At 29.9% G+C, this 16,282-nt stretch overlaps 1 protein-coding gene across 16 annotated transcripts in view; it reads right to left on the bottom strand.

Annotated features, from left to right (window-relative positions):
• LOC130441029 (protein retinal degeneration B) overlaps positions 1–16,282 on the bottom strand; it is a 147,475-nt gene that overhangs the window by 18,090 nt on the left and 113,103 nt on the right. For all 16 annotated transcript variants that reach the window (XM_056774488.1, XM_056774501.1, XM_056774498.1 and 13 more), the window contains 5 exons: positions 11,749–12,011; positions 9,475–9,729; positions 8,912–9,072; positions 6,335–6,515; positions 3,673–3,944 (listed from right to left, as the gene is read on the bottom strand). In XM_056774488.1, coding sequence (XP_056630466.1) covers positions 3,673–3,944; positions 6,335–6,515; positions 8,912–9,072; positions 9,475–9,729; positions 11,749–12,011 — 1,132 coding nt within the window. The remainder of the gene's footprint in view (positions 1–3,672; positions 3,945–6,334; positions 6,516–8,911; positions 9,073–9,474; positions 9,730–11,748; positions 12,012–16,282) is intronic.

The following is a 16,282-nucleotide window of genomic DNA, read 5'->3' as shown; positions in this document are numbered from 1 at the left end:
TTTCAATCAAATTAACGCTAAATAGAATTATTTCCAATAAATGCGAAATATCAATAGAAACAATGATTGTTTGAATGAAAACCTAACCTAACAGATGTAGAAATACTCAGGACAACAATTTTAAGTGGGAGAGGCCAGCACAGAAAGCTCTCCCTCTTGAAGAAGTGTTTGATATTACTAAAGACGTATCATGTCTTCGCAAATGGAATCCAGTGGCGAAACTACATCTAAAAATTTTTAGGTACATTTACATATTTTTAGATTTATTTACATATATATATATATATATATATATATATATATATATATATATATATATATATATATATATATATATATATATATATATAACGTTCTATTTGAACTTAGAACTGGTAGATTAGTTGTGGAATTTTAATTTGATATTCCAATTTGAGATTTTTTTTCCGATACCATATAAGATCAATAGTGAAAAAATATTTCTCTATATGTTTTCAATTAACATCGATTTTGAATTTGATTTTGGAAACATTTGAACCAATACTAGTTTTGTTAAATATAAAATATATAATTTAAGCATATTTACAAACGTTCAGTATCTAAAAAATGGCGATTTCGAAATCTTACTATCTAAAATGAACTACTAATATAATAATAAACACGTAAACTGTAATGATTGAACGGTAACAGTCAACAAAAAATTGAATAAACATAAATATTCCATTTTCATCGACAAATTTTTAATGTATATAGTGAGAAATTCTTCTTTTTCTAAAATTAAACTATATGTTATGATTTTTTAACATTTAATATTATTTTCGCTAGATTTATAGTCATCGACAAATGTTCTTATTATAGTGTAGTTGAAACTTGAAGGTATAGATTAAATTCAAGTATAGTATTAGTACGCTGAGTTGTAATACTCATGATCTAATATGGTTCTTAAGAGTCTGCCTATATTCAATTATTTTATAGAGGAAAGACAGTATAGCTGCTACAGCTTTGATTTAGAATAACACACCCTTGTAACAAAGTTTACGAAAAGCCTCGTTCACATCTATGAGCATTCCTGATTCTTTACCACAAGAAGATTCCAAAACGGTGAACATTTGTTTATGCAATACATAAAATTCCAGAAATAAATATCCCCACTTTGAATTGACACCCATGAAGTCTTGATCTCAACTCGGTTGAAAACGTCAAGCATCAATCTAGGTATCTAGATGATTGTCATTTGGACTTACCGAACAATAACTCAACAATTTATAAGATTAAATTTTTGCTTCGTTCGTCGTCCATAAAATATTTTTTATTTAAATGGTTTAGCACAAAAAATTAATTTGAAACTATAATACAATAATTATTTTAGATTAAAAACGACCTCCTATTTTTTTTAATCTTGTTGATTTTTTTATTTTATAAAATATACCGGTATTTAATATTAAAGTATTATAACAGCAAATTGAAGATGAAATTCCTTGAATTTCTTTTCAAATTTATCAACTTCAATTAACCAAAGCAGCATTTTTCTTCAAATTATTCATATATGGAATTTATAGAACAGAATTATCAGTAATAACTCAATATTATTAATGTCGTGCCATTTTTTTATCCTATTGATGACTTTTCTAAATTTACGATGTTTGTCCTATGTGAACAGCACTTATTTACCACTGTTTGTTTGTTAAATAACGATTAAGTTTTTTATGATAATAATTGAATGTATTCGATTCGAAGAAAAATTCACCTACATAAGGGGAAAATATTAGAATATTCATATAAAATTTGCTTGTAAGAGTTTCCTTAAAATATTACATTACCATAACCCTTAAAAAGGTTACATTTAGCATACCACTGCAATAATATGTAATGTTTATATTTGTATACAAATATATATAAACTAAGTACTTAGTGACAATTGCAATGCTCTTTACATATGGTAACAACTCAATATTTGGAAAATATATTTCCATCAATACTATAAAATTGAATTCATAGAATAAAAAACTTTTAGGAATTTATAATGAAAAAATAAACAAATGGATAAAACAATGTCGGGTTTATATTTTTAAATGATTTGGTACGCCATATCATACATTTTGCAATTTACCGCACGTCTCTAGCACTCAGCGTTAATTTAAATTGCTTACGTCACCAGTACCGATAGAGCTTCACCCGCCAGCATCCACAGCATGTTTTGTTTTACCATTCTATAATATTTCATTGTACCAAAATGTGAAAACACCACTAAGGGAAAAAATATCGGAAAAAATGGTGTGATGCATTGAAAAGGGACAGTAAAAGTAATTGATTTTGTTGTGAAAATAATTTCGAGGTAAGTACTTTCGTTTTTTAAATGGCATACTCAAAACTTAAAACTTCCGATACAGGGTAGCTTGACGTTTTATTCTAACATCAAATCAACAAGTGTTACTTGTTATTTAATTTTTGCAATGGCGTGGCAAAAAAAGGGGCATCAGCGGTTTTTCAGAACTAATAATTTTCAAAATTAATGTTTAACATGGAGCAAATTTGACCCGTTGAGTATTTTTTTAAGTAAAAAATGAAATCGGACTCTTTTTCATGTCAAAATGTGGTGCAGACATATTTTTTTTCATCAAAACTTCTATAAAACTACATTTCTTATGTAAGTTGACACATTTTGCTATTCATAAAGCATTGATTTACTACATTTAATTAATAAAATCTAGGGGAAATCAATAGTATTTTCTAATTTATTGTAATTATTTTGTGATGAAAATCAGACACGTTTTTACTCGATAACCATAAGACCAACAAAATTAAAGTTAAATGCAATATATTCGTTAAAACTTGGCATTCCGAGCACATAAAATCTTCTTGACTTTGTTCCATGAATCTGTCATTTTATCGATCTATTTTTATCAACAAATCAGCTCTTTATCGTGAAAATACCGACAAGTCAGTAGCAATTTGTCAAATAGGCTGCCGCTCTCCTAGTCAATCGGCGCTGATGACGTAGCACCTATTTAGAACGGATCTCAAACGGTATAAACTATATCCAGATTTCTAAAATTAGTATGTTTGTTAATACTAACTACCGACTTAAAATAAACATCCTTATTCTTGTGAAATTTAGTGTTCTAATTATTCTCGTTAAAAAAGAATATCCTTTTTAAAATTTTTCAAGTCCATTTAACAAATATTAATAATTTTATTCAATAAATTCCAATGTATGTATCTGTGAATTTTGAAAAATATTAATTGCCTTGTTTTCATATATTAAAACTTCAATATTAATACTAAATAACTCGAAAATATCATATAATTAGAACAAATGGTATTTTAAATTAAAGTTGGCACCAATCCGAAATTGCCTGAAATCACACAATGTCAATATTAAAAAATTCCCATTGAATGTTACCTTTCAAATCAATAAAATTTTGGAAATCATCAGATGTGTAACAAAGTAGAGTTTTTATAGAATTTAAAAAGCTAAAAAAATGTGAGTAATCTCCTGTTAAATGACAGATGATTGATAAATATAAAAAAACAAAGCTTATTCATATATATGAATACTAAGGAATTAACCTAATTTGAAATTGACTGATATATCTCAAATAAATTAATTGAAAAACAATTCACATAACAATTAAAATACATTTTTCTAGATACTGAAAATGTTAGAAAACTGAAATAATCCAAAAAGGTTACCTTCTTCTTCGGGAAAAAGTTTGTCCTGGAAGACCGAAATGTCCTCTAGGTATAACCATTCTAGCGTTACCTTGAGCCGGCCGTGATCCACCGTGTGACATTAACATTGTTAAATGTGCTGCATAACCATCTGTTAAAATGGTAGCTTGAGATTGTTGTTTCTTTGTAGCTTTGCCAATAATGAATATCTGCTTTTGTTTCAATCCAACAGAAGTATATACATTGATATCTTTTGCGCTACCATAAGCTGAATGTATAACTACACCATGGTTCTAAAAGGATTTTATTCGAAAAACATGAAAATTTATTAATATTTTAACAATTTGTTTTTATTAATTCAAATCTCGCCTATTATGGCTACTATAGGCTTTATCAACGGGAAATTTTTTTACTTCCTATTTTTAATTATGAAAATGTTGAAGTAAATATTATTGCACAATAAACTATTTGACCAATTTTTGGAAATTGTTTTAAATTATCCTCCATGTTAATAAGTACTCTGCATTTTTATTTCAGGCGTAATTGTCGTATTTTCATTAAAAGTCAATGTTATAATTAAAAACAATATTTCTGCTATGGTGTTGGTCACGTGACACGCACGATGTCACAGTATAGTAAACAAATTCACATAACTCCAACAAAATAGCGCAGTTGAAGTGAATTACTGTAGTGAAGTAAAGTGTTTCTGTTCCAAAAGAAGAATATTGTAGGTACAAGAAAATAAAAAAGACCCAAAGAGTATTTTAACACATTCGAATGTTAGTTTAATTTTATACTAAATAGTAGCTAAAAATATCGGTTTGCTAAAACAAAATGACTTTTTTTCATACAAAAACGTTAACTCTTACTCTTGTAAGTTAGGAGATCTCTCTTTATAGTATTGTAAATGTTATCTGCTATTTTGTGTTCATAGATTTATTTATATAACATAGTTTTGAGAAAGGGGTATGTGCCTTTTGAGTTATTATCTGATAAGATGACAAGAAATTGTAATATAATTCCTAGTTTTACCATAATAATTAGTAAAGTAGAAAAAAATCTTTAGTGGGCTATTTTCTAGACACACACTTGAACTCTAATTTGTTCCTAATAATCGGTCTCACTAAAAAATGAGGGCTAATACTAAAATCTAACATATGCACAGGAATTTTGGCATTTAATCATTGAACAGTAGTTTTCCCCATCGCAGATAAACTAAACTCTATTCTATGATAATGAACATAGTGTTTACATTACCACTACACCAACACTCACAATTACACTGTCTGAAGCGCGTTTCTATCACCAAGTTATCGCCTTCTAGGACTATAGATAAACTGTTACCTTTAGTTTCTGAAGACGATAACTTGGTTATAGAAACGCGCTTCAGACTGTGTGTGTTGGTGTAGTGGTAATGTAAACAGTGTGTTCAGTATCTATAGCATTAGCAGTTTCAAAAATTCCATCTTATATTCTTCTATGAGATTCTATTTTTCTGTGGAGGGAACAAGTTAATGTATCTGTGATTAACAATTCAACAAAGTTTTTCTAAAAATTTATAATATTACGGGAAGGAGTAAATAATCAGTTTTTAAACTGAAAAAGTAATAGGATTAGTTCACCAAAACAAATTTGAGGAAAGGGGGAGGACCTTTATCTGAAGGAAGGTACACATTTTTTTGAATTAAAAGTAACCAATAATAGACAAAGTAGGCTAAACCAAATTATGGAAACTTGCATGCGAGAAATGTATCCCAAAAAAATGCTCCTTCCCTCATTATCATTCTATATTTAATATTGTTATAAACATGATTTGTTTCTTTAGAACTTTTATGTCGTGAATATTAAAACATGGCTTATTGAATGAACTTCACTGATCACTTACTCATATTATTAATAGTTTTTAAGAATCTGTTAGTTTTATTATTATTGGTGGAGAAATAGAGTGGAGTATCAAAGTAAACTCGAAAGAACGTTAAATCTTATTACAACGTGTTTGTTATCATGAAATCTTTGTATCGACGGTAAACTATGCAAATTTGCATTTATAATAATGGTGTTTTTAACCGCTAGTGAAAAAATGCAGACCATGGGTTCATTTCACCTATATTTGTACAAGTACTAGGAGTGCTATGATATATCTAATAGTTTTCAATTTAGTCTGAAAGTTTTCAATACATGTTTATCACGACTCAATGTAATCTTACCAAAAACTTTTTTGTTATACAGATCTAAGAAACAAATTTTTAGAGATCTTTTAGGATATGGAATACCTTATGTATTACTAATCAATATCCAACCTAACACTGAAGCTCGATATCAGTGAAACAAAGTTAGAAGGTGATTGTATGATATACAGCACGCTAGAATAGAGTATAACCGGAATTTTTCCGATCTATTCCTGATTTGTAGATACGGTTAGATATGTGAATGACCTCCAGCGCGTTTTCATCAATTTTCTAAGTCAAAGCAATTTCAGGTCAATGCTTATTTGTAATTTTGGTAATCCTGATACTTTTGTGAACAAACTTCTACACCAGATGCCAAAGCATAATTTTTCAAACTTGACAATGCTTATTTTATTAAATCAGAATAGCTGCCGTTCTAGATTAAATCCACCCAATACACAGGTTTAGCAACAATTTTTTCTTCTAAATTATGTCCGGATAGAACAATAACCTACCTCAACTAAGTTGTTTAAATAAGCGGCTTTGTGACCAAGCGGATCTGTTGATAATCCATCTGCAAATGATATCAAACCATGAGGAAAATTATGCTGAGATAACCAAGATACCACTCTTCTGTGTTGCATATCAGGTCGTCCTGTGATATAGATGATTAGGAATCCCAATTCTTGCCAATGCCTGAAATATTTATTTAATGAATAAATGCAAAGAGTTAGAGACAACATGAATTGTATGATTGAGAAATGTAATGGTTGGACTTGGAACAAAGTGAGAAAAATAGATTGATGGTGAAAATTCTAGCTGGTCCTTCAAGCCTTCAATAGGTTGCTAGTTCACGTCTGGCGTAAATTAACAAACAGTGCAGTTGTGAGTGTTATCAAATGGTATATGTTTGGTGGATTTGATGTAATGTAAAAAATTATCAAATGAAAAAAATAATATCAAAATAATTATACTTAATGACACTTGAAACAGACCATTTACAAATAATTAGAAACGCAAACCAGATAAAATAAATGTGGAAAGTCTATTAATCTGATTAGAACTTTTGTATAGATTAAAAAGACTACACAATGAAAAAACTAATGAGATCATGTGGATTTCAATCATTTAAATTTTATATTTTTTCTTTACTTTACTTCACTTTCAATTAATATTACAGTACTCAAACTTATAAGTTAGTGATGTGAACTTGACAACTTAAATACTAACAAATTCTATTTTCATATTGTACGGGAACAAATATCATTTCATTATGATTCGTGTGCATTTTTACAAGCTAATTTTCAGTGTCACTGCCTTAATAGTAAAAATAAATAGACACACATGTCTTGTTCGTAAACAATATAGTCATTTCTCATCAAAAATTCATTTATAAAAGCAAAGAAGTTGGTCATTTTAATTATTTGAGGATATGAAAGATTATCATAGATTATTATATATTTTCGGGCAAAATTATTAGAAAATTGAATGTTTTAAGTTTCAATGCTGAACGATGAATGAAGAAAATCAAACCAAAGCATATATTACATTATATTTAATGTAAAGTAGATTCTTATGTGTGCTATATTTTATTTTTTCAATTTGTGAAAATTATTCAACAACATGTCATCCCAATAATCTTCTTTGTCGATTAATATTTAAGAAAACATTCTTTTGGCTAAAGTATTTCTACTATTATTTTTTCATTTTCAATCACATCCTTTCCGATGGAACCACTTAGTTGATAGAATATTAAATCGGTGTGGATCCATAAATGTAGATGATTTGCCATAATTACACTTTGTACTAATCGTGTTGATAGGGTTAATTCATTTTCTTAGGGAATTCTCTCTATAATTCACTTTTTGAGTCATTGACTTTTTACTTATACGCTGCAAAATAGAAATTAATGGTCATGTATTACAGCAGGTACTAAAATTTAGATATTTAGGAATAGACATAACGAGCTATGGAGATGCAGCAGGTCGTCAAAACAAATAAAGTAGCAAAATGCTTCAACAGCACTATTTGGATAAATAAACATCTTACAAAAGAAACAAAAAGCAGAATATATAAAACTACTAGAGACAACGGAAATGAAAGTACTCAGGAAAATAACAGCGAAAACACTTTTAGACAGAAAAAAAAGTGAAAACACAAGAAATACGTGCAAGGTAGAAAACGTAATTGACTGGGTACTAAAACGAAAACAAGAATGGAGTAGTTACATTAGCAGAATGACAAGTGAAAGACTAGTGCGTATCGCAAGGGATAAATTACCAACAGGCAGAAGAAGTATTGGTGTGATAATCTGGATTCAAGAGGCTGAAACTGAAGAAGAAACAGGTTTTAAACCTACCATACAAGAAGGAAGAAGAAGACTTTTTTTAGACTTTGAACCACAAAATAGATTCCTCTTTTGATATACAAGGAATACAAAGAAACTATCTTTTTTCTTTTATCACCAAATGCGTTTCTCTATATGCTCAGTCAATTTATCATTTTAATTGAGTTTGAGTTTGGTTTTCAAAATGAATTCTTTTTTAGGAATTTTTATTTTGAGATTCCCCTAACAGTTATTTAGCAGAACTTGTCATTGCACCATTGATATTGTATCATTAGACTTTTATTGTAGCATATTGAATTTCAACCACACCTGAGTTTTAGAAATGAAAATCAGAAATTATCATATAGAGGAAATGACGAAGCAAACTTCAATCATCAATAAAATAAAAGAAGGATCAGTTAAATTTTCATGGATTTATAATGAGAAGGGGTCAACAAAGAATGAACAGGAAAATTATCGTGGTAGGTAAAGTAATGTAAATGTAAAGTGGAAGACTAGGAAGACAATCAATTGTCCAAGAAGACAAAACAGGAAAAATAAAGGGAAGACTTTGGAAAAAATGAAAATAAGTGATAGTAAATGAAAAGTTTTCAAAAATGGATAGAAGAGAACTCAGGATTTCAATCTGATGTTCAACAAAGCATACAGATAAGACAAATATGAAAGGATTCAGGAGTGAATTTCATTATTGAAACAAATTTTAAATAGATCTATAATTCATTGTATTATATTAAATGTGTATTACCTCACTACATCCACTGCGCCCGCTCTAACTTTTGGGTCGCGTCCAGTGACAGATACACTTGCTGTAAATGAACCATCTATACTAAATACAATACATTCAGTTTTCGGAGGAACCACGGCCAAGAAGAAATCTACTGCTGTATGATCTCCTCTAACAACCATCTGTAATTGAAAATTAAAAAAAAATATTAATAAATTACAGTTAATATTTATATAACATGTTTACATAACTAGATAAAATTATCTCGTCTATGATTACTTTATAATTTTCATGAATACCAGTTGGCTATCACTCTGAAAATGTAAATATAACTGTATATAAGTATATTTAATTGTATGTAAATACATATAAAGGTGGATACGATAAAATGAATAAATGACTATGTTTACTGACAGAGCAAAAATTTTGGTAACAATAGGTATTATATTTGATACAATTTTTATCCAGTGCATATGGAATCGATCTACTTCGTATCAATGAATAGTTGAATATGCAATGTATATATTACCTTCAAATTTTGATCAACATTGCAATGATCTTATTTCATTCATATTTTTTTTTACCTTAATTGGGTATAACCCATAACTCAACGACTTTTCTTCTGGAATTGTAAATGTTATTCGTCCAGTTTTATCAGTAACTTCTGTTGCAAAATGTGACCATTCTCCCAATGGAGCATCTTTCATAACATGGATATCCACTTTTTCTCCAGTCAGTGTAATCATATCTAAAGGTCCATACATGAACCTTGCTGTTAGCGTCTGTGCCGCACCTTCTCGGACAATAACATCATTAGCTCGGTGATTTGCAGTCACATTCTGAAAAATAAAATTTTACTGCTTGTACATAAAAGAACAATAGGAAAAGAGGATTAAATGTTGTCAGGAAAAGTATTATGGTCTATATCTTAATTCGTGCGGTTTTTTTCAAAATTTAAACTTTTATTTAAGAAAAACTTGTACAATAGTATTATTCAAAGTATTGCCCATCTGAAGCTATGACCTTTTCCCATCTTTCTGGCAATCCAAAAGAACTGTGCCGGCTTGGCAGCTAAGAATGAATCAAGCCAATTTTTGATATCTTGCTGGTGAGGTAAAACTTCCCATCCACTGTTTTCCAAATAGTTCTTAACCGGAATAGCAACGTCATGATGAAAATTATTGCCTCGTGCCTGGTCGCATAATCCGGGAATTTTTCAGCTACTGCTCTCTTCAAACGGATTAATTGTATTCGGTAGCATTCTCCATTAATGATTTTACCCGGATTTAGCAGCTCATAATAAAGCATCACACCAAATAGAGAGCATTACCTCCATGCCATGGATATTTGGCTTTGTCGTTGAATTGGCTGGTTGGCCAAATTTCACATATGATTTTCTGCGTTTGCGGTTGTCATAATGGATTCATTTCTCATCACCAGTAACAATCCGATGCAAACATGACTTCATTCTGTGGCGTTCCCGTAGCATTTCGGACATACAAAACCGCCTTTCGATGTCTCTCGACTGTAGTTCATGCTGAACCCAATTCCCTTGCTTTTGAATATATCCAGCTGCTTTTAAACGTTTGAAATGGCTGCTTGAGTGACACCCAAAGATTCTGCGAGCTCGTCTTGTGTTTGACAATAATCTTTATCGACTAATGCTTTCAGTTCGTCATCTTCAAACTTTTTGGCTGCCCAGGACTTTCATTGTCTTTCAAGCCAAAATCACTAAATCATGCAAACCACTTTTGGCACGTTCGTTCAGCTAGAGCATGTTCACTATAAACTTCCACCAAAATACGATGCTCTTCATATTAAAGTAATGAAGAAGAACACTTTGCAAAAACAGTTTAAAAATTATTGTTGTTAACGCTTCAAATGAATGACATATACTGAAAAGACATACAATAACAGTAGTAGCTTTCCAACGCTTGTTCGCAATATTGGAACGATGTAATATTATACAAGTTACGCCATCTCTTATCAAACCACACGAATTAAGTTATAGATTATATCTTTTCACAACATTGACTTAAGCAGATTTTCCAGGGTTGTATTTGTTATTTGATTGATTTTAGTTTGGAGTCCATTCGGTCACTTATTTGAATTTACCACTGCTTTGAAAATTTTGATTATATAGAGAATAGAGATTTTAACTTTTACATAGTTACATATAGATAAACAAATGCAATTTTAAATAGAGGGGTGAGAAATGTTGAAACACAAATTTTATGTGCACGGGATAGGAACTGACAGACCTTTCAAGTTGTGTCAATCGAGAGCTTCTGGCACTACACCGCTCGATTTTTATTTTTCAGGTATTGTAAAAAACAAAATTTTCATAAAAATCCTCAGAAATCTAGAATTAGACAAATATGTCACAAAATTATTATCTCTAAACTTAGACGGGTAGCTTAACTAAACAAAAAGAATTGAAAAATAGCCTAGTTAAGGGAAATCGCATTTATCAATAGCGAATGATAATTTTTTATATACTTTTTCCTGAATTTAACACTATTGTCAATGTGTTAAATTATTACTTTTCCAAACAAAATTGCTATCAAATAAAAGCAAAGTATAGGAAAATTGGACCTATTCGTCAACACATGATAGGCATAATATAAATTACAAATTTGAGAGAGATTATTTTGGTAAATAAGGCACTTTGACGTATAAATTTAAATCTAATTCCATAAAATGTGCCTTCTTCTTAAATGAGATACATTCATATTTATTCAAGTATAATAGAAAAGAATAATATTAGATACGTTTCATTCGTAGATTTTTTAACAATATTTTCAAAAATAGGATGTTAAGTTAATGTATTAGATTCGTACTTCATTATATTTTCTTACCTTAAGTTTAACGGATGTTCGTTTTCTTATCCATTTTTCTCTAGGTTGTCCGGGTCTGAAAGATTGCTCTCTGTCATTATCACCTGGCAAAGAAGTCACTTCTATTCCCCCTATTTGTCTCAATATGAAAGCAATAACGTCACAGCTTTCCCAATAACTGGCATGAAATAAATGTGGAAGAGCATTTGTCGGAAAATTTGACAAACCTTCTGGACAATACAGTGCATAATCCATTCGTTTACTACCCCACCATTTTTGTTGCACTGGAAATGATATATATTTCAGTATATATAAAGTACCAAGTTACTGTTATCAATTGTACTTCAAAGTTTGAGTACGTTTATTAATATAATATATTATATATAATATAATATAAATCTATTCGATATACGCAACTCCAGCTCCCTACATATTGAGCTCACTCACTATGTATGTATTCTAAGCATTTTCGGTTTTCTAAAATTCTCTCATTTGCATTAGTTTGGTAAGATGCCCTTGTATGAAAAAACAAAGTACTTAAAGAGTGCAGATTTGATATAAGGTTGGCTACCAAAACATACATACATACATAACAAATATACATAAAGATATAATTATAAAATTAATAATTACTTGAGACATACAGCAAATAGAAGGATATGAAAGTTTAGCTGGGAACAGATGTACACTGTACCGTTGGCTCCAATGCTGATCACATACCATACATTACAAATATATACAGTATTGGAAAAAAATTTTAGAACATACAAATTATAATAAACTTAACTATTCCATTGGATTCCTAGTCCACTCTTAAAGTACCCCACTTTTCTGTTATTTTATTAGCATCATAATTAATCAGTATAAAAACAAGAGCAGAAAGGTCTACGTCAAGTCCACATAAATGAAATTTTTAATCGATAATTTATTGAATTGAAAAGTTTATTATTCAGAATATTACAAATAATTTTACTTAAAAAATTGCTAGTCCTTTTTATTATAATTTCAACAAAATAAATTAAGAAGTAATTCAAAAATTAAGCATAACAAAAAATTAAAATAAAAATTAACTTTTAACAAAAACTTATCGTTATACAGGTTGTTTCAACTAAATATACCTATTACAACTCTCAGCTGTAATTCTACTACAAAATTAAACATTATTTCTACTATTTTTATGATACAAATTATTTGTAGATAAATCCTGTGATCTGGGAGGACACTTGTTCATACCCCGTTTAAAAATAAGAAACATTTTTTCAATTATTTTTAACCCTTCGTTTATTGTGAGCTGATTATAGGCCAATTTTGACAGATGATACGTGTGTATCCAAAAATCGAGATCTACGTGGTGCCGAAGTGTGCAACCCCCGCAGGAGGGATGCCATCCCTTTTCGGGGACGGAAAATTTTTCACCCAAAATAACCCCAGAAATCGAAAGATTAGCAAATTTAAAGTAAAAAATGTAATATTAAGTTTCTCCGTCAGATCAATAGTTTTTGAGTTATTCGCAATTGAAAAGTACGATTTTTCGTCAAACTGCATTTTTCGATAGTTTTTTACGTATAACGCTATAATGATGCATTTTATCGAAAAAAGTGTAATGAATAAAAATAAAGCTTATAAAAAACAAAGAAATTAAGCTATATTTTAAGATTTTAATGTTCTACCTAAAGCAAGTTATAGATACTTGAATAGCTTTTGTTTTACGTAATTCAGCATTTAACCTCAAATAACAGGACAAGGGGTACATTTTTAAACAAAAAGTTATAGAATACTTTTTTAAGAGATTAAAAAGACCTTTCAAATGATTATAGTCGTTTCGACTGAAATTTCATTGACATATGATGTAAAATAGTTAAAGCTAAAAAAAATTGCATTAAAACTGTTGTAGTTAAAACAACGTAAGAAATATTTCCCAGAAACAAATCAAGCAGAGTGAGTTATTATGATTCAAAATCAAGAGCAATTTTTTTAAACCTATTGTTTATGGATGGACTTACGATTTCAGTAAAACGATTTTTCTGCTCATAATAAACACGAGATTACATATATTTATAGAATACTTTTCATAATAGAATGATTTTTTCATGCGGTGGGCTTCAAGCCGCCGCCCAGACCACCATATTTATCTCCAAATGTTATTTAAAAAATGTTCATAGATATGGCTTTCAAATACTTGGAAATCTTAACGAACAAAGGGAGGGAATAATTTAACTTTGCGGTAGGATTTCTGCTAAATAGCTGAGAGATATTATAGATATGTTTAGCTGAAAGAGTTATATTGTATGAGCCCTTGTTGAGATGAAATGAGACTTTGTTTAATATTGGTATTAATATATAAAAATTTCTTCTCATTTAATTTTTTTTTTTAAATTTACTTTATCTTCAAATTATTTCGGCAAAAATATAATAATAGAAATTTGAGGTATTTAATGAGTGTATCAGAAGTCCTGTAAAACAGTTGAGTTGTAAATTACGATTTATCGCGATGGTCTATTCCAATTTAAACTAGTAGAATAGAATTAAATTGATTAACGATTTCACACTGATATTCCTATGTTCCTCACAATATTTTCCAGTAGAAACGTTAATTATTTTGAGGACTAACAGCCGATTTATTGAGCACTTACATTTGAAATTTTCTACATATATAAACATCAATAATTTTAATATCTTAGGCCCATTTATATAGCATTACTTTTGCATGTTGTTAATATTTTACAAATTCCCTGTTTCTATCTGAAACTTCAAACAATTTGAAATAGATACCATGAAAGCAAACAACAAATACGTCTAATAAAACTAATATTTAGAAATCCGTTTCGGGATATTTGATTGGGCTTTGCCAAAACAAAATTATTGTTAGTAAAATAGTTCACCATCTTTGCTAGTACCTATCAATTCATTATTAAAATTACTTGAAGCTACTTTTATCCGTTTACTCTAGAAGAAGATAGAGTAATTGTTTTCCATATAACGATTTTATGACTTGAGATAAAATAGTCGCCTTCTGGTCTAAAGATATCATTTTTCAATGGGAAACCAACATTTTTAATTCAGAATTTTCAGTTCATTTGTTAAACTGAAAGCAATAGCAAGAAACAAAGATCTTGGAACTTAGATTCATGTTTATGTAATTTCATATTTTTACACAAAACAAACTCACGAATAATATCATTCGGCACATACAATAAATAGCGTGATGTAAATCGACCCTTTTGTCGATATTAACATCCTCAATGGCTCGCAATTGCAAGGAGAGGGTGCAACTACTGACTAGTTTCGGCGTTATTACGGCTAATCAGAACAGTTTAACACACCTCGTACGGGCCTAAGACCCGAACTGAAGACAACGTCAAACAGCGTCTCATTCAGTACATGTAGTTAAACATTTCCCAAAAAACGCTAAGTGGCGTCGTCCTCACTTCCAACTGCGAACCATTGGTCAAGTAGTCGTCGATAATATAGATTTCAATGGTAAATGATTTTCGAAATTATTTCAGAGGTGAATAGTAGGAATCCTTTATACTCTTCTGTTTCAAATTTTGTTTTTTTATTGATTTTTAAAAGATTGATAAAAATTGACGTTTTGACGGGGTAAATCACCAGTCGTGTTTGAAGTAAAAACCAATCGAAGGGATCTCACCATAGTCAGATAGCGTTATCTGCTATTATGAACCAGAATATCGTTGGAACACCATCCATTTCAAATCCAGTAAGACCTAATAAAATCGACCTTACAGAGGGGTTTCGTTCATGGGACGTGATTGTTCCAAACAAAAAACCCATATATTGGAGTTGCAAATTTTGGAAAATGAAAACTATTTATTAAACTATAACATATGGAGTGGAAATAGGATACTGATTTCAATTTATCTCATAACCACTCAATCGGGTTGAGGTCGACAGTGACGGTCAAATCACTACTTTCAGTACATTCTTCCTTTCCAATTCTTTCAAATACTCTTTGTACAGCTTCGAAAAATCATTAGAAGATGAATTTTCTGCTGATAAGGTGCTGATTAGAACGTACCATATTTTAATTACAAAAAGGCCAGCTTCTCTCAATTTCCTTTTCACATGACTCTAAATTTTCGGTTTTTAGTTGGCTTTTTGCTTTAATTTTTACAAATTATAATCGCACAAGAGAACGCTTGCTCCGAAGATAGTCAGTATTCCAAATGTTAACTTCTTCACTTCACTGTAGCAATCTAGAAGACTATTCCATGCGTCAAATATAAAAGCTCGCAGAATTTCTTTCAAAGCCGTCCACTTTTGTCACATTACGTACATACATTTCTGGATCTTCAACTCTTCTAACTTGCTTTTCAACTTTATAAATATCCCACTCCACAAAGTTTTACTTTTTTAAATCGATCAATTGCGTTTCTAGAGATTCAGTTTTAATTCCAAATGGCTTAATGTAGATTTCATTACTATTTGTGTTGAGAGGATTTACTATGAATGCTAGAGTAGTTTTGTTGGTTTTTAATTATTTAAATCTGTGAGCAAATTCATATTTAATTTTTTTTGTTGTGTTTTGCTTTAAAAA

Source organism: Diorhabda sublineata, chromosome 3 (assembly GCF_026230105.1).
Source record: "Diorhabda sublineata isolate icDioSubl1.1 chromosome 3, icDioSubl1.1, whole genome shotgun sequence".
Classification (NCBI taxonomy): Eukaryota; Metazoa; Arthropoda; class Insecta; order Coleoptera; family Chrysomelidae; genus Diorhabda; species Diorhabda sublineata.
This window is presented reverse-complemented; position numbering and strand designations above follow the sequence as displayed.